The sequence below is a fragment of the Sciurus vulgaris genome, assembly GCF_902686455.1.
Source record: "Sciurus vulgaris genome assembly, chromosome: 15".
Taxonomy (NCBI): Eukaryota; Metazoa; Chordata; class Mammalia; order Rodentia; family Sciuridae; genus Sciurus; species Sciurus vulgaris.
This window is the reverse complement of record NC_136476.1, coordinates 14654571-14678834: the sequence shown is the minus strand read 5'-3', so window position 1 is coordinate 14678834 and position 24264 is coordinate 14654571. Positions and strand designations below refer to the sequence as shown.

Sequence of the window (24264 nt, the reverse complement as noted above, 5' to 3'; positions counted from 1 at the left end):
AGAATTACCTTTTTGCCAAAAGAAGTAATTAGCACCTTTCCTTCTAATGCCATAAATAAGTTGCCTGTTTGTAAACACTGCATAAAGAATCTAGAACATATAAATAACCTTTACAAATCAAAAATCTAAAATATATAATTAACCTTTATAAATCAAGTTTTTGACCCATGAGAAAAATGGACCAAAATCTTGAACTAGCAATTTAAGAAATAACATATGCAATGATCAATATATCTGTAAAAAAGGTGCTCAACATTATTAGTCATCAAAGAAGGGCAAATTAAAACTACAATATGTTGCTACCTCACAACTTCAGAATGAAAAAGACAAACAAAATATTGACAAGACCAAGGAAGAGTCCAATTTCTCCTATTTGGGAGTGTACCTTGGTACAGCAGCATTGCTTTGGAAAAGTACGTGGTAGTATCTACTAAAGTTGAATGTATTCATAACCTATAATCTAGCAAAAGAACAAAAGATGTAGATAAGAATGTTTGTATCAATATTTTTATGACAACCAGATATTAGAATCATTCCAACAGTTGACTAGGGAAAAGTGGGTAAATAATTGTGATATATTTATTCAACATAATAACAGGGCAATGAGAAATATGAAGACATAATAATTCCACAATAATTGTACGTACATTGTCATGTTCTTATAAACATAATACTGGATAACAATTTAGACATAATGTCTTGGTTCCCTTATCCAATACAATTTTGAATTTTTAAATATACAGAAAAGATACAGAGGACACAGGAAACCCTCTTTTCTTCAACACTTATGTTTACAGATGTTTTTTTTTTAATTTCTGAATGCTTTTTAAAAAAACAGATTAAAAAGATATAGATTGTTGAAAATCCTAAACTCTGTGCCATTCCCTTTCTTACTCTTCAGGGTTCACCTCTACTCAGAGTTGGAAAGCATCTTTCCCAATCCAGCTTCTATAATACCATTTTATATTGTAAACATTGCTGAAATACATACTGCTGTTTTAAAATATTCTTAATATGCTTGCCTTTTGCCCCTTTTTAGTCCAAATTGTTATTTCAGTATTTATTTATGTTGATGCATCTCATTTATTCATATTGTAACTGCTTTTATCCATTCCCCTATTGGTGCATAATAGAGTTATTTTTAGGGATTTCAGATCAGGGCTTGTTTTGTTGGGTTCAGCTTCATTCTTTTTTGCTAAATCTGTATCAGGAAAAGCAACATCATTTATCAAAGGGTTAATCTGTTACTCTTTAACCAATCATCTCCCTATGCCAGATGTGATTAAGAAAATGAAGCTTCTTTTCCTTTTTTTTTTTTTTTTTTTTTTTGGTCCTATTTGCACACAGATAACTTTGTTTTTTGTTTTCTTAAATGAGGTCCAACAAATAAGGTAACATATCTAAACATATCTACCTAGACATATCTACAGGTAACAGAAAACCCATTTAGAACGCTAGTTCTCAAAGTGCTTGCACCTGAGAACATCTTAGAAACTAAATGATTTCATTGGCTGTAAAACAGTTGAGTGTAAGGAAGCTGTGGGGACTTCCGGGGATTTCAGCGAAACATTGTTCTTCATGATACTTTTTTTTTCCTTTTTTCTTTTTTGGTTCCAGGAATTGAACCCAGGGGCACTCAACCACTGAGTCACATCTCCAGTCCTTTTTATTTTGTATTTTGAGACAGGTTCTCATTAAGTTTCTGAGGCAGGTTTTGTACTTTGTGATCCTCTTGCCTCAGCCTCCTGAGCCACTGGGACTACAGGCATGTGCCACCACACCCGGTTGTTCTTCAAGATTCTGAATTGCTTCTTCCATGTGAGCAATAGTGTTTAGATAGAGCTTAATAAAAAGGATGAGGAGACACCTCACCAAAGTCAGACATTCTGCCGCTCTTGCTGTGATGTGGTATGAGAGGTACTCAGGAGAATCCCTGTTCTGTCTCATTGTTTTGTTTCCTCTTTGTTATCAGATTTTACATAGAAGAAGTAGAAATAAGTATGCTGTGAAAATGTAATATATACTGGGTGCTTTTAACTGTCTGCTTTTTTATCCTTCTCTTCCTTAATGTTCTCTTGCAAATTTACAAAGCAAGTGGAGCTGATGAATCATCTTCTAGAAACAGCAAGAGTGGTGAGTCATTTCTCTGGGGTTGTAGTTCTGTGCATTTAAAAAATGATTCTTTTTCAATGGTAACATATTTTATATCTTCTTTTATTTCCAAAATTCTACTTGGCGTTATTATTGTATGGGGAAAAAAAGATTTCAACAGACCATTCACAGCAATATTCCTCCACGATTAATGACTTTCTTTTCCTTTATGTTTGGGAGTTTCCCTTGCCTTCAGAGTCACAGCTGGAAGTTAATTTTGGAAAAATGTTCCTTCAACTTTCTTCTTCCAAATTCTACCACAATACCATGTTTATTGTTGCTATTCTGGGTTTGACAACACATCTGAACATACACAGCAAATCTGAACACACAAAGCAATTCCTTTTGCTTTATGCTGCTGGTATCAACAAAAACAAAACAAAATGAAACTATGTCTTTTAGATTGCTATATTTTATTTTAAAATATATGCACTTTTTTATTCATTTCACAAGAGTGTCACTGGGCAAGTATATTCCAACATTTCCAAAACCAAAGTTAGGAATACAAACACAAATAGAAAAAAGGAAAGAAAACAAACCGGATTTTATATAGTTATCTTTTCCCTGCTTGCTGACAACATAAATATGCTATTAGAAAGCTAGTTTACCTCTGTCAAGGTCAATTTGCAATGTTATTCATCAAATTAATTAGTATCTAATTAATTAATTTTTATATCTAGCACATAACAATGTGATAGGTACCAAAATACAGATAGATATTTTTTCAAATATTCAAATTATATTACCATCTGACTCCAGGCTGTATTGGTTTCATTGAAATTGGCATTTAGTGTGTTATAAATATTGCCATGTCTTAAGAAAGTATTCTCATTGATTTTTCTTGCCTGATCTATATAATTACCTGAGATATATATGAGGAAAAAGAACAAACCACTTAATGCAAAATAAACAGAACCATGCATGAGATAGCTTACATTTGTGCATAGTTTAATGGAAACATCATACATTATTTTGTAAGGTTTCATAAAGAATGAAAATAAATCACTCTTGAAGTTACCGGAACAAATTTTCCTTCCTTATATCAGGTGGGAAATTTCATGTGCTACCTGCTAAGTGATAGTCGCTACTCCATTAGTCCTTATGATGTATAGCTTTAGTTTCTTGTTTTGTTGTTCAATTAGTTTACAATGTCAAGGATCTATTCATGTCAAAGTTTATAGATAACTGATTTTCTTCAAAAGAATTAATATACATAGGTCTTACTTTAATGCTAGTGTTTTCATTGAATGCTATAATGATCAAATTTTTAGCATTAACTTTGTTCAAAATTTGGAACCCCTCTGGAATTTTATTTTTTCATATTTCTTACTTATAAGTATGAAAAGAATTTTATTTTGAAGGCAGAAAAAATGATGGTGGAATATGAATAGAAAATTACTCATCACTGCATAATGTTAAAATTTATAAATGTATTTTTTTCCTAAGTTGTCACAAGAATTCTTATGGGTAGGCAGCATTGGTAATATTACTCCTATATACAAAAGTAGTAACAAGTTCAGGGGAATTAAATATTTCATAAGGGTCACATAGTAATAGGTAGTGGAGCTGGAATTCAAACCTGTTTCTTTCTTTGATTTATTAGTTTTGAAGTCAATGTACAATGTATTTATTTTAAAATGTGTGCCAGTATTTGGCATTGGATTCAGAGCAGAGAGCACTGCATACTTGAAACTGTATTGCATTCTTTCCCATCTGGGGGGGAAAAAGTGCAAAAGGAAGAGGGGAGAAAAAAAAAAATCTGTCTTTCCGCTTCTTCATACTGTCAGCTGAGTTGGTTCAGTGAGTAGTTTTGCAAGAGTCGTTTCACTTTGTTTTTGGACAAAGCTGAGCCTGTACTTCAAACAAAAGGAAGCCAATTACTAACTTCTGTTGCTAGGTGTGGCCTCTGTTCAAATCCTATAAAATCAGAAGTCCAAGGCTCCACTTCTAGACTGGAACCTTCAGAGAAGAGGCTCTCTTTCGTTCTTTGGAAGAAGGTAGAAAAAAGGTAAGCCTTAGTTTTGTCTTTAGATAGTTTGAGTTGTTTTGAAAACTTTTCAACACTAGTAAAAACTCTTTAGATTTTCTTTGTGTTTTTCTAAGGAGTTTGATGAACGTGAATGTTATTGCTTCTATAGGATTTATGGTTAGTTGCATTAATCTGCTTTGATAAATCTGTAAAATTATATTGGCTATTCATATTTTAAGAAATGCAAATTGTAATTTTTTTTCAATTTAAGAAACATTTTCAAAAATATGTTAAGTTTACTTCCTGTACTGTAACTGAGTTACCATGGAAAAGAAGGAAAAAATGTGCCTGTTCTGAGTAACCTGGAAGGAATGTGCTTTTCCTCTCTCCTCCTTGAATCCCATGTCTCCAGGAGCTGTGTGTTTTATATGGAAATCATACTGGAGAGGTGATTGTGTGTGTTTGGGGTGGGTGTGCAGGGGTGTCAGTAAAACAGAGGTGTTAGTGGTAGGTTGCAAGGAACTATTTCAAAAGAGCAGATTTTCATAATTTATTTTTCTCTTTTGTAAGGAAAACTAAAGAGATGTAGACCTCAGAACGGTAATTGTGCCCTTTGCAATTAACGTTTTGAAATTAATGTTATGTTTACTCATATCGTTTAAGAAGGTCCACTTATTACTCATTTCATTTAAACAGGGTGTGGCCACATTTTTTTTTTTTTTTTTTTTCCTGTAGTCTCTGTGTCATCTACAGGCTTTTCCAGTGCTGGTTTGAAAACCTACGGGGAAAGGAAACGTTTCCTGGGTGGTGTCAGATAAGTCATCCCACAGGAATGCTCCAGAGGCCTTCTCAAAGCTCTTCTAGCTCAGCTGTATCTTGACTGTTGAATGAGCTAATGGTCACAGAACTCCTTAGAAAAACAGAAAGCACATCTTGAGAGTTTTGCTACGTGAGACATTATGAATCATAACCTTACAAATGTTCCTTCAAGGATTTTTCTTTTAGCCATTTTAAATGTTAATTAAATGCCTTGATTTCTAATTTTTAATGTTAGCTGATGAAGAAAGATATGCTTTTTCTTGCTTTGGTTATGCCTAAAATTATGAATACACTTTGAAAAAGCACTGTTTTACTGTGTGTGCAGAAAAGTATTTTGGTAGCTGTAAGAGGCATGTTACAAATGATTCAAATGTGGAAAAATACTGGTTTCATAATTCTGAAATGTTCTCTTACCCAGAAGTTATGTTACCACCCTAGCCCTAGGCTCACCCACATCTGGCAGGCATCCAACATATGATTAATGTTGGCAAACTATTAGGGAACCAGCTAGAGTTTCAAGCTTATTAAGTACTTTTTCAATCAAAACATCTGCAAAGTTCATTTCTGTATATGATCTTAGCTATCTAAACTGATTGTTCCTAATTCTCTCAGAACCATTAATTTATGACATTTTTAACATCAAAGCGGAGTGAATAGGCCTATTACTTTTTAGTGATAAGCTACAAATGGTTTTTGAAGTAAACTACTTCCTTTTCCTTTGAATTTTGACAGATATTTTTCATGAAGATCAGAAGAGATCCAATATTAGCTTTCCTCCATGAGAGTAACTTTCTTTACCTCTTATTCACTTAAGGTGAAATTTAAGATTGGCACTTCAGAGCCATAATGGATCTTAGATACTATTCATTCCAACACTTTTATTGTATAAATGAAAACCATTTGGACAAGTTGGATGTTTTCCTGAGGTCAAATTGCTAATAGATGGGAGAATAATAGAGTGGGGGAAGGGAATCTAGAGGGAGGGAGGAGTGGGGGCAGGAGGAAGTACTAGGGAAATAAATCTACCAAGTTACACTATGTCCATGTCCATGTATGAATATATCAGAATGAATTCTGCTTACATATATATGTATGTGTATATAATAATGTACTCATTAAAATAATGATGATGATGATGATTCTAATAACAGAAGGGAAATCAGATTAATAAAGCAAATGGATCGAGGGAGGGAGGGAGGAGAGAGGGAAGACTGAGCAACTTATGTTGTATACAAGTAAGGATATGATGTAATGAATTCCGTTTTTATGTATAATTAAAATGCATCAATAATAAATAACTGAAAATGAAGATGATTCAAGTAAGACCAGGAGTACTTCAGTTCTTATGTTGCTATTCTATAGGTACGGAGAGATGTTTGTTAACCTGATGTATATCTTTTCTAAAATACTAGCAATGATGCATTATTTATTAATTCAATAATAGTTATAGACATGCTAAGTACCAGGCATTTTTGCCAGGGTTTGGATGTACATAATGAATGGTATATTTGCTCTGTTCTCATGGAATGCTGCTGGAGAATATAAATGAGTTAGCAGAAAGGGGTAAGAAGAGAATAGTTGATCTGCTGTGGAGATGAAGGCAGTATGCTTTGGGAGCGCACAGAAGGTCAATCTAGTGCTAAGGACTTAGTAAGGCTTTGTGCAGGATATGATGAGTCTTCTATGCTAAGTTCTCACTTAGAGGTAGCAGTTCCTTAGGCCAAAGGAATTGGGTGTGTAGGAGAAAGAGCATTTCAGGCAATGGAAACTCCCTATCCAAAATGCTAGAAGCAAAACATCCATGAGCTTTCATTCTATAAATTGGTTCTTCAGAATCATACCATTGCGTAGTCTAATTGTTTTCTTCTCAAGAGTAGGTATGGGAAGGACTTGTGCAATACATAATCAAGGAAAAACCATGCACTAGGCCAAAGCATTTAAAAATAAACTCCATAGAGCTGCTATGAAATCTGCTATAGTCTTCATGGGTTGATTGTTAATGAATTTGATTCTCAAGTACGACTTATTAAAAAATAATATTGACCTTCATATTGTCTTCTTGGTCACTAATTTAAAAGAGCACGGAACATGTAGGAATCAGAAGGCATGGATTTATGTCACAATTCTGGCCACTACTAGTTGGGATACTGCCTGAAAATCACACTCTGTTTTCTAAGATGGAAAATGGAATTGTGATGATAAAGTCGTTGTTCCAAGCAAGACAGTCTATGCTACTATCATCATAGAACTCTAATAGTTCTTGCATGTAACCAAGACAAATCACAAAGCCATCCCCTCTCTTGTGTCAAATAAATTGCTCAACCCTGTTATGTAGTTAACATAGTAATATCACCATTGTAACCAGGAAGTCATGGTAAACCACAGAACTAAGCTTCCTCTGTCACAAATTCTAGAAGTAGCCTTTCATAAGACTGACAAGGATAGAAAAGTGATGGGGACTGTCTTAGGACACATAAATATACAAAAACATCTAATCTTTAAAAAGCTACATATTCAGTCAACAGATACACTGAGATCGATAGAGAGTGCTGCTCATCAATTGGAAGAAATGTGGAACATTATTTACTTCCTTTAGGTCAACCTCTGTACAAATGGCTAATTTCACCCCAGAATAGCTGATGCCCATCATGGAGATAAACTTGATCTGGAACTCACTGAATAGTTAATTGAAATATATGTTCACCTAAAATAGTTAGTGGAATAGGGTCTTAAAATCCTAATACAAGTTTTAAACATTAATAAAAAGGAAAACCTTTTGGGAACTCCTAAGTTTAAGGTGACTTCCATGCATACTGCTAAGTACTTAATAGGCAAAGGAGTTTAGTAATAAAATTAGGCTAAACTTTGTTTTGCTATGGTATTTGTAATGTGTGTTATGGTTATGCAGAAATTCTGTTAATATGTGGAATTTGATTTGAGCACTAAACTAGAAGACCATGGTACAATCTGTTTCCTTAAGAGGAATTTCTTACATCCAGCCATGATCTTGTGTTTAATCTTTACTAAGAATGAGAAGATATTATTTCCTGACCTCAGCTTTCATTTCCCTTCCTAGACTGTCCTGAGGATGGTTCTATTCTGATGCTTATATCTTTCAGAATATGTTTCTTTCTAGTCCAAGACTTCAGAATAAAATGTAGGAACTTAGAAGTTACAAGTCACAAAGCTGTCTTTTCTATGATCACTCTCATGTCAAATAAATTAATCAACTCCTTTATTTCTTTATTTTGTGTTTTGTAATTAATATAACAATATTATTATTTTCCTAGGCTTTTTCAGTATTTTTATCTGATGCATTATAAAATTGGTTTTTAGAAGTGAAACCTCAGTGGTTTTCAAAAAATTTTGGGGGGTTACCAGACTCACTTTTTAATATTACACTTGAAAATGCTCTTAGTCTCTGCTTTGCTCTGTTTGGGAGTTTTTCTTCTCTAGTTGAAAAGAACAGAATTATTGAACATGTTTTTATAAGAGATAGAAAAGTACTTTGCCAAGAAACCAATCATATTTCTCCTTTTGAGGATTCTACTTTATTAAAGGTTTAGATAAGATGATGAAAATGGAAGTTCTGAATATTTGAAACTACTAGAATTGCTATGAAATGTGGGGTGTGCCAATTAGACAGTTTGCATTTGAAATTCCATGTGGCAACAGCAATTGCATCAGATTAGACTATAATGGGAAGTAAAATCTTTTGCAAAAGTGCACATCATTACTTTACTGCAGGAAAACAGCTAAATTTATAGGTTGCTGGAGAGAAGAAAATGCATTAACTGAATGCACAATATATTGGTTTTTCACACAGATGACAAAATAGTAATTTGAACAATCCCATGATAATTAAGTGGTGGTTGTTTCTGCTTTGGATATTATTTCCCTCAGGTATTTAATCTCATTACTTGGAAGTGCAGTCATTTTTCAGCAGGTGTGAGTTGAAATACTTTGTCTGAACATGCTGTTAAGGAATCAGGTTATGAGTTTTACTCCTCATGAGTCATTTCGCTTCATATCACAAATTTAAAACTGCAGATTATCTTTCCAACCTCCCTCACAAGTATCCATAATAGTAGTCTCCAAAGGGATATAACAAAAGAGTGTGGAGAGAGAGATCAGGGTAGACCTTCAGCATGATCTTCTAAAAACACAGCCCTAGAGAAAAAGGGTCATTGATGGCATTTTTGTGTGTGTGCATGTAGATAAAAGAATATACATTAATTTTAACTTACTTCAAGTTTTAAAAATATATATGATCCATTAAGTAAAAATATTACCACAACAGAAAAATTTAAGAAATTTCCTGTAAGATAATGTTTTCATCAGGACATGTATGTTACAATTTCACTCCAATGCTTCTTGTTAGAAAAAAAAATCTGTACAAAATAATCCTTGTCTAACTTTGTGTGTGTGTGTGTGTGTGTGTGTGTGTGTGCATGCGTACACGTGCACATGCATATGTGCATTGGGGAGAAAAACATGTAAGTCTAGTACTTAGTTCAAATAGAAGGAAATGTGAAGATAGCAATTATTGTAAGTACTGAAATCATATTACACCAAGAAATGGAAGAAAAAAGTGGATTATTTGGGAAGAAATACATGGACTGAGTTTTGAGGAAATCCATACCTGCAGATTGTTACAGAATATTTGACCTTACAAATGTAAACATTATGCTCTTTCTCTAAGCATCCCAGTGGTACAGACCCTAATTCATCTCACACAGGTTCTGTAATGGCCTACTAAACCTTATCTAATCTTCCAACTGGTTCATCTTTAGTCATTCTTCATGACATGCAATGAATTATCTTTCTGAAATATAAATGAAATCATGCCACTTTCTTTTTACAAACCTATTATTTCCCTAAAGCTTTGGACATACATTTGAACTTCTTAGTTTCAGCTTCTGTCAACATTTCTTGCTCCAGAAAAATTTTTTCAGCTTTCCAAATGAGACAAGTTTTTCTCTGTTTTATTTTCTTCTACTTTCTGACAGATTAATCTTGACACAATTCACAAAAGTTTTGGCTCAGCCAGCACTTGCTCTAAGAAGGTTAGGGTTAAATAAAACCAAGAAAGAGTTCAGTTTCTGAGTGGAGGCCATGAGTTTCTTTTTTAGGGTTAGACCATTTAAAAATACCTACAATTTGTATTTATTATGTCCCTAAATATAATCCCAGCAAGTAAGGACAAGGTAACTTTAGAATGCTGTGTCTTATGTATATAAGGGGCAGTGTTTGTGGTGGGTTTGTTTCATAAAAATATGTACCCATTTTCTTTCCAGACACTTCTTTAAAAATGGCAATGGTATCAGAGTTCCTCAAGCAGGCCTGGTTTATTGACAACCAAGAGCAGGAATATGTTGTAAGTACAGTGACCTAGTTACCATATTAAATTGGAATTAGCACAAGAGAATGGACGTTAATGTATGCCTGTCTCTCATCCATAGCAAACTGTGAAATCATCCAAAGGTGGTCCTGGGTCAGCTGTGAGTCCCTATCCCAGCTTCAGTCCTTCCTCTGATGTTGAAGCTTTGCACAAAGCCATAATGGCTAAAGGTGAGTGTGTCTCCTGAGGACAGCTATTCCCCAGCATTCCAGAGTGGCTTTCCAATGGCTGTTGAATAACAGAACTGAGGGACTGGAAAGAGAATTTCATTTTGAAGATAAATATCTCTTTGTCAAATAAAGATGTATTTCCTTTCTTGGTACTTTGAAAAATTTGGTGTAATCAATGGAATCTCTACTGCTATAACAGATATCCACTAAGTCCATTTCAAGCAGATACTCAATACCGAAATCAACATTCTGATCAAATTTAGGGTTTAAACTGGGTCCAAACCCTGAGACCCTGAGATCCAGGGACAATTTATTGGCTTTTCATTTCTCATTCAAATGAATGAAATGCCATCCTAAGTGCTTTAGATGAATAGTAGTGGAACATTTACTTCCTGTGATGATATCATTTATAGTTCTTGTTTTGCTAAGAAACTCGCTTGGAACATCTTGAAAAATTAATCATTTTATGTTAATTGTTGATGATGAGGAAAATTGATTTTAAAACCTGGAGTCTCTTTATTTCCAGGTGTGGATGAAGCAACCATCATTGACATTCTGACTAAGAGAAACAACGCTCAGCGTCAACAAATCAAAGCTGCATACCTCCAAGCAAAGGGAAAGGTAGGTTAGAAGTTTGATTTGGGTAGCATTTCTGGGAAATAATAGATTCTGAAACACAGTTTATCTACTTCTCCAAGTTTCTCTCATTACATCTGAGACTGGTATTGCAGTATTTATCAATTACAATTGAATCAATTTTAGCAAATTTGCTCGTTTCATACACCAGTCATCTTGGTGTAAGTTTTTTGAAGATGTGATGTTCTGTATTAGTGATGCCTTCAATCTGAACATAACAAACATCAAAATTACTATAGGCAACAAGGAATATGTTTTGATTGAAATGCATCTTCTGCTAAATTTAAAATGAGCTGAAATCTCAAGTTTGTGTATATTTCTATTTTAGAATAAGCTTTATATATTCTACAGAAAATATGGATTTTGTGAAAATTGGTGCAATTAGAAAACTGTAAAACATGAATGTTCAATTATAGTACTTACATGAGCAGTGCAAAGCTCAATGCTTGGAAAACTTCATACTGTATTTTTAAAGTATTATTAGTACTGTTTTCTGTTGACACACAGGTTCTTGTGCTTTGAACTCTTTGATTCCTTCCCTGTATAAAGATTGAGAACCCTATCCTCTAAGAAATTACAAATGGATTCTGTAAATTTCATCTAATCCCTCTAGGTCTAAAAAATTAAGATGACATTCCTAAATATCTGTTATGCTTGTCAAAGTGAAGGGAAGGAGCTCTAAAAGATGGCTGTGTTTAGGGATTTCTAGGAAGATGACCTGAGATCAAGTATTACCACATTGCTATATAAGCTAGCACCTAATTTATTCTAAACTTTTTTATAGCCCCTGGATGAAATTCTGAAGAAAGCCCTTACAGGTCATCTGGAAGAAGTTGTTTTAGCTCTGCTAAAAACTCCAGCCCAGTTTGATGCTGATGAACTCCGTGCTGCCATGAAGGTAACTCTCCTGATTAGGCAAAACCCCTTTCTCAGGATAACATGCAGAGCAAGTCTGCTTATTCCTAATATTGCATCTTCAATATCTAGTACAGTGTCTGTCAATCAGTGGGAACTCAATGAATGAGTAAATAAATAATTCAATACATGTGAATTAATAGAGACATGATAAAAATAAATGTTGGTACTAATATCCTTGTAATGTCATTATATGAGTCAAATATCTGCATTTTTATATCTTCACCTCAAATATTTGTTTTAAACCCAATTTGTTTTAGAGCAGTATGGTAAATAGAGATTGTCATAATTATTAAATATTGCAGGTGAAATTGACATATGATTAAATTCAAATAATTTAAATTCAAAATTTAATTTCAAATTAAATTAAAAAAATCTAGTTGATCCTCTTGAGTGCAGATTTGTATATTTGTTTTTCCTCTCTTTTTTCAATTCAGGGACTTGGAACTGATGAAGACACTCTGATTGAAATTTTGGCATCAAGAAATAATAGAGAAATAAGAGAAATTAACAGAGTCTACAGAGATGGTAAATTTTGGTGTCCAACAGTCCAAGTGTACTCCTGGGAAAAAATTCTGCTGCACTATCTTAAAATTGAATGCAGATGTTAGTTGTACAGGCTTTGGAAAGCCTACTTATTGAAATATGTTTTTACTGTTTGTCATGTGTCTACTGAAAGCATACATTGTTATTAGGCAGCATTCAATTTGCTAGGATGCTGATATCCTATGTCCCAGGTCACTTGGGTCCTGCATTTTAATAGAAAATGTCCATCCAGAACTTATGGGTGCATATTATTAGGATGGAAACCTCAATTCAGAGCACTGAATTTAAAGAATTTTCTGAAAACACTGAGAGTTATGAGTTATTTCATGAAAATGGTTCACTTTTTTTTTATTTTGAAGAGTATGTAATTAAAACATATTTTCAAAAATGATATTCATCTGTCCCTGACAAGGTAAAGAATTAGGTACTTCTAATTCTATGTTGGAAACCTTAACTTTACCATTTTGAACATAAATGATTCACATATACTTTATCTTCAGGTAGATTCATGAAATGAAAGACCAACCATGACTCATTTTACCTATTCAGTGAAACATGTCTTTTAAATGACATGCTCACTACCAAAAGGAGGCCAGTCACAAGTCAGTTACCATTTTCCTTTTTTAGTTTCTCCAAACCAGTATGTGACTCCATAAGATATCTTCCTCCCTGATCCTCACACCAAGGTCTGAGAGCCCAAAAGTTCCTACACACTGTTTTTAGAAAAATATAGTAAAAGAATCAAAGCAAGGAAGATTTTAACTTCCTTTTTTTGCAACTTTTATACCATTACTGGGTGTTTACCTTACATCTATCTAGCAGTGATAATATTCAAAAGGGGCACTGTTAATTTTTGTTTGATAAAGCATATTTTATAAAGGTAAATATCCATATATCTCTGTTATGCTGAAGATTTAGTCCAGTGATACTTATTAAATTGCTCTGTTTCTAGAAATTCAGAAAATTTTTCTTTTACAGCATGATTTTTTACAGTTAAGTAGGTGTTTTAAATATCAGTTTTAAATATCTCTATATACATACACATATCATTAAGCTGTATTACATACTAAGATAGTTACAATTTTTAAAGTAAATAAATAATTTATGTTGAAGTGGGTACCTCTGTTTTACTCTTTTAAATACCTGCTCTGTTCACTATATTGCTTAATTTTGGCATACTTTTATTTCAGAATTATTTGATAATGTGTACCTAAGCGAATTAGTCTTGTTAGCAAAACTTTTTGACTGTGGGTTTTCATTCACAGTGTCATTCAGATTGCTTCCAATGCCCTATATAGGAAATAAATTTGATAATCTAAAGTTTCACCTGCTCTAATTCCTCAAAATTTATCCAAAAATGATAAAAATTTGAAATATGTTCCATAAGTCAATGGACATTGTGGCAATTGTAAGTTGTAAGCCAATACAGACATGTGAGATATGGTTATTCTGTTATTAGCATCATTATTTTCAATAGCTTACTCAAAAACCTATTTTTCTTATTTCTTAGAACTGAAAAGAGATCTAGCCAAGGATATCACCTCAGACACATCTGGAGATTTTCGGAATGCTTTGCTTTCTCTTGCTAAGGTATAACAAATACTTCAGGAAATGTCTCTGCTCTTGTGAAGAGGAAAATCTTATATTTGAACCCTCTCTAGAAATGAGTAATTCACTGTTTTTCTTTTAATTTAATACTATTTTAATTGATAAATCATAATCGTATTTATGGGTGCATTATGATGTTTTATATATACAGTGTGGCATTATGAAATCAAACTAAATAGTATACCCATTACCTTGTTTGCCTATCTGTTTTTTATGATGAAACATTTAAAATTTACTCTCTTAGTTACTTAGAAATATATTATTGACTGTGTCCATCTTGCTGTGCAATAGCTTATGCTTCCAGTTTCAACCTGGTACTCCTTGGCCAATATCTTCCCACCCCCCGACTCTGGTAACCATCTACTCTGCACTTATATGAGTTCAGCTTTTTAAAATCCCACATCTATGTGAGGTCATGTGTCATTTGTCTTTCTGTGACTGGTTTATTTCACTTTATGTAGTGTCCCTCAGGTTCCTCCATGTTGTCACAAAACACAACATTCCCTTTGACTCTCTTTTCTCAAATAATGTGTCTGAGTTCAAGGGAATTAAGTAAGTCATTTGATTATTTAAAGCTTATGATAGAATTTTTTTTTTTTTTTTAGGGTGACCGATGTGAGGATTTGGGCGTGAATGAAGACTTGGCTGATACAGATGCCAGGGTAAGCAAGGACTCAGAAAACATTGCTCCAGTCAGTCGTCCTACCTTGCATGGGTCACCACTTATGCCTCTGTGTGACATCAAAGTTCAGATCTGCTGAGAAGTCAGTGGTTCCTTAACATTCCTTCCCTGAATAAGATACAGCTTCCTGGTTTAAGAGTGAAAAAGTAGTCTTTAATTTTTCAATGGACCTCAAAGTCAGAGAGAATTGAAAGAGAACAATGAATATTTGATCTGTTCTTTTCCAAGAATTGTTTTATTGAGAACAACTCTAAATTTTCATTTTACCAAGCATAAGGAAGGAAAGGGAAGGAAGGAAAGAGAAAGGAAGGAAAGGGAAAGGAAGGAAAGGGAAATTTTAAAAATCAAAATAGAAACAATAGCTGGGCCTGTGGCTCTTGCCTCTAATCCTGGGATTAGTTCAGGAGGCTGAGGCAAGAGGATTGCGAGTTCAAAGCCAGTCTCAGCAACTTACTGAGGCTCTAAGCAACTCAGTGAGACCCTGTCTCTAAATAAAATACAAAAAACAAGGGCTGGGATGTGGCTCAATGGTTGAGTGCCCCTGAGTTCAGTCCCCATTGTCCCCCATCCCCCCAGAAAAAAATAGAAACAGTAAGCACATCTGACATTCTTTTAACAGTGATTATGGAATGGTTTACAGATGCAAATTTATATTGTAAAAATTTTGCAGTGATATAAAAATTTAAATTATAATATCAAACATCATTTAAAATATACTATGCATACAGTTCAGTGAGGTTACCATTATTTATGCAATAACCCATTGGCAATGTTAGAAAAAACAGAACATTTGGAATCTGGAATTTCCATTTAAAAAGAATAATTATTTGCATTATGCTTTCCCAACACAATGAGTCATTAAGGAAAGAAACTTATTTGTCCACCCACATCAACAAACTGTACCAGTATATCATTTTGCAAATAATAGGCACTAATTAACTTTTTGTTTAGTTAAATGCATACATAGCAGATCAATTTGTTTGAAAAGTTCAAAATAACTTTTTATATTCATTGAAAGTTTGATTGTTTAAATAGTAATTGTACAAGCATATAAAAGAACAAGAGCTAGCATTTGAATAATTGCCCATGATAAAAATGATTCTGGTTTGCTTGTGACATTTCTGAATATGTTTTCCATTTTAAGAAGGGCTCTTAGATATATATTTATAGAGGCTACATGGATTAGTGTGACCCAAGAGGATGATAGTAATTAACATTTCAAAGTTAACAGAACATGCTTATGACAATAGGGCAGGGGATTATCTATTTCATTTACAAAAGATGAAAATTTGTGGTTTAGGAAGGTTAAATTATTTGTCTAAGATTATAGAGCCTTTAAATTTCAGAGTCAGCATTTGAATCTTAGAAATTGTAATATCAAAACACCTGATCTAGCTTATGGTTGAATTATTGATTGACAAGTACCATTTACTGATAATTATTTTGAATAATAGAGTAAAAATCTTTTAAAGAGAGTTACTTGGAGAGGTCATGATATGCAGCATAATCTTAAAGCAATGAAATTCTGCAAACACGTGTTCTGCAAACATATTCAGTCTCTAGGGTTTACACAGCACCTTGAGAGACAATGTGGAAGTCATGACATAAAATAGGTCCCTGTCATTAAGGAATATGCAGTCTTCATGTTGTTTCCTCTGACTGTATTGAGCTGAGAGCAACTGTCTAGAAAAGTTTTTGGGAAGTCCACCATTCTGATGCATACATTTCGGCAGATAGTCAAGTGTAAGTGTTTAATTTTTGTGTTCCTTGACAGGCCTTATATGAAGCAGGAGAAAGGAGAAAGGGGACAGATGTGAATGTGTTCAATACCATTCTTACCACAAGAAGTTATCCCCATCTTCGCAGAGGTAACAAGAAAAATATTTTTCTGGGACCTGTTTATGGAAGATGGAATTTTCTTTACTGAGGACAAAGGGAAAGAGAGAGGTCTTATTCAGTGGCTTCCTATGTCATATGGGTACAGTGCTCCTGACCCATTATTGCTATTTTCCCATTTTTACAGCCAACATTTCATAGTATTGGAAATATATTGTGTATCTTTGGCATGTGGAACATTATTTATTTTTGCTATTTCTATTCTCCCAAAAGATTTAGATTAGATATGATGAAAAATACCCATATAATGGAACAGCAACACAAAACAAAATATTCAGGGTAAATGAAGAAAAGATTACATAAGTATCCCAGATAACGATGGTTAAAACAAAACCAAACAAAGGTCAAAAAGAGTTCTGGCCTGTGAGCACTAGATTTAGCTCTGAGCCCCTCTGGAAACCAAGGCAAGGGTAATGCCATGATGTCTACCTAAAGTTCATTACAGACTGATTTCTAATGCTGAACAACAGAAGATCACCATGAAGATCTTTATATAGGGAAAGATACATTTGCTTTGGCACATAATACTGCTATAGTAAGTGTTATGGTTGCTGTCTCATGCCATTTCTAATAACCATTAACACTTGAAAACTCTTCTACATAATATACAGGAACACCAAAAAGGCCACATGAATTACATTCCTAGAAGGAGATGAAGTATTCATCGGATAATGATTTGCATAAATAGTTTCAAAAGTGTGACTCGAGTTTAGCTATCCCTAGAAGTTCCTCAAGTCAGTTACCCTGATTTTTCTGAAGTTTTTTTAAAGAATTAGATGATTTTTATATACTTTAATTTAAATTTAATGTTCAGTGTTTCAGAAATACACCAAGTACAGTCAACATGACATGAACAAAGTTCTGGACCTGGAGTTGAAGGGTGACATTGAGAAATGCCTTACCGCCATTGGTATGTAGTCCTGAAATTAGAAGAATTTTCTAACTAGAAACTGTATTTTAAATGTTGCCTTATACTTAAAACAAGCAAACAAAACACCAACCTTCAGAGATGATACATCCATGTTTCAGATAGAGGCTACATGTAAGATTGGCAAAGAAGCATGATAGCCTTCTTACTAGCAACAGATATTATTTCTCTTTTCAAAAGTATGGAGAAGTAAAATGTACTTATTGAAAACCTACTTATGCCAACCAGTGCACCAAATGGACACACCACTGGGGAAGTTCAGAATGATTATCAAGGGTGTGGGATTTGGAAGTAGATAAATGTATATTCAAATCCTGTTCTACCACTTGTTATATGTTCTTGGGTAAGCCTAAGAGAATCTGATTTAGCAGTTCAGAGTTAGCTTCTGAAAATCTGAAATTTTAAAAGATCTCCTAGATTATTGAGATGACCCATCAGAATTAAGGAATCTATGTTCTCAAGTGGTGCTGTTCAAATATTACCTTGCTTATTGTTGAATCCCCTGGGAATCTTATTAGCATGCAGATCCTGATTTAGTAGGTCTGGTTTCTGAATTTCTAACAACCCTCTGGTAGATACCAATGCTGTAGATCCATGGATTTCACTTGGAATAGTAGATAAAGAAAACTCTACAAATAGACTTGTGCTAGTATTTTGTTTGAGCAACTTTCTTATATTTAAAGCTTGTCCCATTGCAGGGTTTTAAAAAATGTTCTTATTACAAATGATACTTACTTGTATGACCTTAAACATGTGCTGCATTCCCTGTGTCCACTGAGTGTATATTTGGGATAGAAGTAACTCTTGAAGTTGCCATTGGGGTGAATTTGACATAATTAGGAAATAGTTGATATTTGCGGGGGAAAGAATACTCAGAACCACCATCTGGAGAGTTACAATATTTTTCTATAAGACAAATGTCTTATATGAAGAAAAGGCTAGTGGTGATGAAGAAAGGGCTAGTGGTGAGAGATAGAAACCTATTGGCAAAACACTCTATTCCTGTTTCTTTCCTATGCATCTTTTTTCTGTGATGAATATATCAACTAAAATTCACCTCTCTTGCAGTGAAATGTGCCACAAGCAAACCAGCTTTCTTTGCTGAGAAGCTTCATCTGGCCATGAAGGTACCATCCATTCATATTTTTGCTTAGAGAATAAAATATTTGCAGGTAGAATAAAAAACAATATTGTTTGAAAATCAGAGTTAATATCTTCTCATTAAAGAGAATCATTGTTCTATTCAATTCAAGAGATAATCATCTACTCTATTACATAAATGTGTTAGAGTTGGTGCATTTTAAAAAATACATAGATGTGGTTGTAAAGTCAGCTTCTGATTTATGGCTGACTGGTGACTTGCAAAACTTGAGACACCAAGGGAAGGGTGATATACTTTCCTTTTAATGTGTGATTTTAGTAGCCTACTTCCACTAAAGTTGTGAGTTTTATAATCTTCCACTTTCTTTTCATTTATCTTTTTTATTATGCCATCTTTCATGCCATGAATTAATAAGTGAATCTTTTAAAATGTCATTCCATGATTACAGAAGTAGAAGGTGTTACTAAGATGTATTTGAGATACTTAAACTCTATCACTTCAACTTTACTCTCTAGCACGCACAGTATTATACAGGATACCACCTCTATATTTTTATTTTGAATTCTCAAACGAGTAGTTATGAAGTTATCTCTGTTTTTCTTTTGTACTCCAAAATGAGATCTTCAGAGAAATATGGTGGGGTGTGATGGGGGTGTCTAAGCATACAAATAATACTAAGAAGCCCATGTGAGATGATAGACATGTTAGGCACGCCTATCACGAAATGACTGACATGATAGGTACTGGCATAGGGTACTTAGCACAGTTACTGCCACCATGCCTGCCACTGTTCAGTGTGGAATTTAGATGAGTAATGATGACTATTTGGCATTATGGGAGAGCAAAAAGGACATGTGCACCAGATTTCAGAAACCACATAGGCTTTCTATCAGTTAACCTAAGACCTCAACCTGAATGGAAATGAGCCAGGTAAGGATAGGGTGGAAGAAAAGGGGGATAAAGCAAGGGTGGTTCAAGAAGAGCAAACAACACATACTAAGACTTGAAAGCAGACAGTAGCACAACCCTTTCTAGATGGCAAATAGCATCAGAGTGACATTTCTCAGTGGAAGAAGTTGTGCATTCAAGCAGGACATTGTAAGGTTGATTAAATGATTAGTTTTCATCCTGAGAGCAACAGGAGGCCACTGAAGTGTTTTAACTAGACAAGTTAGAGGATCAGATTTACAAATTTGGAAACATTTATTGTATTTGCAATTGTTGAATGGTTCAGACATAGGAAAAACTGGTGGAAGACCAGTTAGGAGGTTGAAAAAGCTCTTTGTACCCACTGCTAATCAGGCAGCTGGTTTCTTGTCTTGTCTCTAGGTGCCCCCGCCCCCCTGTGTGTGTGTGTGTGTGTGTGTGTAAGAATAGGGAGGTAGTTTCTCCATAGAGATTATATAGGAAGATGAAAAGGGATTCACTTTAAAATCCAGGTTAATGAGATTTTCTTCTGAATACAAGAAATGCCGCAATTTGTTTTGAACAGGGCGCTGGAACCCGTCATAAGACCTTGATCAGAGTTATGGTCTCCCGTTCTGAAATCGACATGAATGATATCAAAGCTTACTACCAGAAGATGTATGGAATCTCTCTGTGCCAAGCCATTCTGGTATGTGGTACTTTTTGTAATGTCACCTGCACAAATGAAATTTCTTTTCAGAACATCTTCCAAAGAAGAACTGTCTAAATACATAATTAGGTCTATACCAAACTTGAAATTCGCTTTTCTGAGGAACAGGAAATAGTTTTACCTATTATTTAAATATTTACTTCCTGGTTTTCCACATTTCTTTCTTGTATTAGCTCTACATTTACATTAACATTTCATCTAGCATTTCCAGGTTCGTAGTGTGGCTGGAGCAAATTTCCACACATCTTCAAATAGAAGTCTTCAAATATCATTGTAATAACTTATTTTTTAAATTATAAAAAAAGCAAAGAAGAGATGACTCATTGTATCTATAAATTTCTTATGTAAGATTAATTCTGTATATCAAGGTGAATACTTCATCAATAAACTTTCACTTTCAAAATCTACTCATTAGTCATGAAGAAAAAGTACATTTTTCAACCTAAGGCACACAAATGTTTAGTTGCTCTTGCATAAATATTCTAAAATATTTCAGAATTTTTGCCAGCATAGAAATCATGATTTATTTTGCAGCTGAGATCTGTCGAAAGATATAAGGCTTATTATTAAAAATATTTTATAAATTTTTATCATGTGTAAAATGTTTAAGTTATGTTAAAGTTACCTCATTTGGATATTGAAATATAAGACAGAAAGAAAAATCAAGGATTTTGAACATATTGATAGATAGATTTATGTTTTAGTCATTTTTTTTTTTTTTTGCTGCTGTGACTAAAAGACCCAACGAGAATAACTTTAGAGGAGAAAAATGAGCCCCCAAATGCATTTTTCTCAATCCACAGATAACAGGCTCCAATCCTAAGGGCTCAAGGTGAGGCAGAACATCATGATGGAAGAGTATAGTGGAGGGAATCAGTTCACATGATGATTAGGCAAGAGAGAGTCTCCATTGCCAGATACAAATATCTATCTCAAAGCCACACCTCCAATGCCCACCTCCTCCAGCCATGCCCTATCTCTTCAATTACCACTCAGTTAATCCCTATCAGGGGATTAATTCACTGGTTGGATTAAGACTGTCACAATCCAGTCTTCACCTCCGAACCTTCTTGCATTGTCTCACAGACGAGCTTTGGGGAATAACTCACATCCGAACCGTAACAATAACTATTTAGAGTCACATCATTATTTGTATTCGATAACTAAAATCTACCAATAAAAAGAAAATTTCAGGCATGTGACTTTTTTCTGGTGAGCAAATCAGATTATTTCTCTCATATATATGAGATTATAATTGTAGTACTTTGTTCAATTCTGTATGATGTATTTTACTTTTAGATAATAATGACTGTAACATAAAACATAATTCAGGGAAGTTTATAGTCTGAATCTTGAAAACTCTTGCTTTTTGTATAACAATTCATACTTATCGGTTTTCGACTGTATATATTATTTAATTATATGAACAGTATTTTGATTTTAGATCCCAGATAACTGATGTACTGCAATGGATAATATAGCTAAGTCTATAAATATGAGATTTTTCTTCATTAACAATATGTTGTTTAAAATATATTGCATAGGACTAACTGTATACTATTTTTGAATCGACAGGATGAAACCAAGGGAGATTATGAAAAAATCCTGGTGGCCCTTTGTGGAGGAAACTAAACATTCCATTGACATTCTGGAGCAATCTCATCAGAAGACTGCTTAATTGTAGCTTTTCATTCTGTAACCTAGGGTTAACTAGGAAGATTTGTTTAGTAGGATTTCAGTCTAGCTACCTACTTTCTGAAATATATAGCCTATAAGTCATTTTTATATCACAACTCTGTATAGTAGAAATGAACTTTTTTTAAAAAAAATATGTTTACCCTAAACCCTAAAAACCCATAAACAAATTGTTCTGGTAAACAAATTATACCTGAGAAAGGTATAAGTAGTTGAAAATAAAATAAAATGTTACAAGACAATTGGTGTATCATTGAATCTTCTATTCTGATTTTCTTTTATGTGTAATCCAGAGATTTAATTTAGTACCAAGGGACAGGAGCCTGAATGCTAATTTCTAATTATTTAATGAATCCATTTTATGTGCTAAATTGAAGAAACTATTTAAAAATGGACTCCTTAACATTTTTTCATATGAGTACAGATTGCCAAGAAGGTGTCTGGATTTCTATTGCACTAACATTATAATATGATATCTGCAATATTCCACAGAGCAGTATAAAAATGAAATGGAAACACCAATAAAAATACCTGACATTTGTTTTTTGGCAATTGCGAGTTGAGTTTTCTTAAAAAATTGCCAAACTTTTCCAGAGTGGTAATGCCACTTTACTTTGCCATCATAAATGAAACAGTGGTTCAGTTTTTCCACATCCTTGCTAGAATTTGTTGTCACTATCCTTGTTTATTTTCTACTTGTATCTTTACTTATTTTTTTACCAATGACTTTTGAGAATTCTTTGCATATTCTAGATAATAGTCCTTTGTCAGATTTTCTGTTTGTAATATTTTGTCTCAGTGAGTACCTTCCTTTTCATTTTCTTTTTCTTTTTCTTTTTTAGAAAGTTTTAAAAAACATTTTCTTTTTAGAGTCAATTTTGATATATTTTTCAAAACATGGCCTTTTGGAGCAAAAGCTTAACATTTTAATGAAATCCAATTTATTAATTATTCTTTTGATAGATTTTACTAATTATTGATCCTTCATCCCATTTTATTCTCAGGATACACTTGCTTTATGTCTTCTGTGTCTAAAATGGACCCACAAGCTACTTGCTTCTGGGCTTATATATTAATTTTATCTATCCTCATTAGATTCTCTTATTATTAAATAGTAAAGCAAATACCCATAAAATGGCGCACTTTTGTTCTTTATAACCTGTGATACTTCAGTTAATCCCTCTGCCACTGAAGTTCCCAGGTCAGTTCTTCTTTTTTTCTTTTTTTTGACTCCTTTCTTCCTTTATTTCACTGTTTCTTGATACTTGGTAGGGAATGAACAGTGATGGTTTCTAGAAACATATCAAAAAGATTGTGGTCCTTCATAGATAACAGAAAAGATGTCTAATAAAGGTAAAATTAATTCTATTTTTATTCCCCCTCGCCCTCCCCCCTCAAATATAGGGAAAGACGGCTGCTTGCTTTAGGTCAGGATTGAGTGGCAGCAGGAATGCTCTGTTCTTTTGGCATTTCCTTTTTGGTGATTATCTCATTGTTTCAAAGTGGCAGCCAGAGGTCCAGCAAGAAAAAAGAGAAAAAAGGAAAGTAAGGAAAGGCAGAGTGAATTGCATATTTCCTCTTTTATTCTTTTCATTCCACAGAAAACTTTCTTCCATTCCCACCCCAGCAGACTGTGTTTTAAGAATTACTGATCAGATTGGAGGAAGGATGGAATAAGTGGTCTAAGCCTTCAATCAGGGCCAACTTTGGCCCCCAGAAGACAGGACGATGTCAGGAAACACTGTGAAGCTACTATAAATGGGGAATGTTGTTACCGGCAATTAATGGGTAGAAGCAAAGGATGCCTGTGAATGTCCTACAGCCTGCAGGACAGCCCCACCCCCAACAAAAATTATCTTGTCCAAATTGTCAATAAAGTTGTGAAACCTCAACTAATTCTGGATGCTGGGCACAATGTGAACAAAATTATGGGCAGATCAGTGGTTAACTAGTGATGTTTACCTTCCTACATCTAGAGAGTCTCCCCAGTATTCAAGACATTGCACATGCTAAGAGTCTACGCCAGGCAGAATGTTAGAAAATGTTCTAACCTTGATTTTCAGTTGGTTGATATTTTTTCAATTAGGAAAAAATGAAAAATCTGAAGTGG

At 33.9% G+C, this 24264-nt stretch overlaps 1 protein-coding gene across 1 annotated transcript; it reads left to right on the top strand.

Annotated features, from left to right (window-relative positions):
• Positions 1–3983: 3983 nt before the first annotated feature.
• Positions 3984–22396, top strand: ANXA1 (annexin A1). The gene is made up of 13 exons (XM_079113115.1): positions 3984–4159; positions 10237–10316; positions 10402–10510; positions 11037–11131; positions 11931–12044; positions 12499–12589; positions 14118–14197; positions 14821–14877; positions 16672–16765; positions 17608–17703; positions 18790–18848; positions 20316–20438; positions 22035–22396. Exons 2-13 carry the CDS (start codon positions 10251–10253, stop codon positions 22089–22091), a joined length of 1041 nt encoding a protein of 346 aa, XP_078969241.1. The 5' UTR covers positions 3984–4159; positions 10237–10250; the 3' UTR covers positions 22092–22396.
• Positions 22397–24264: the final 1868 nt, after the last annotated feature.

Bases quoted from the DNA above. Each gene is read 5' to 3' on its own strand.
- ANXA1 (XM_079113115.1), top strand. From the start codon at position 10,251: ATGGCAATGGTATCAGAGTTCCTCAAGCAGGCCTGGTTTATTGACAAC. The intron at 11,132-11,930 runs GTAGGTTAGAAG...ACTTTTTTATAG, and splicing joins ACCTCCAAGCAAAGGGAAAG to CCCCTGGATGAAATTCTGAA. The intron at 16,766-17,607 runs GTAACAAGAAAA...TTTAATGTTCAG, and splicing joins TTATCCCCATCTTCGCAGAG to TGTTTCAGAAATACACCAAG.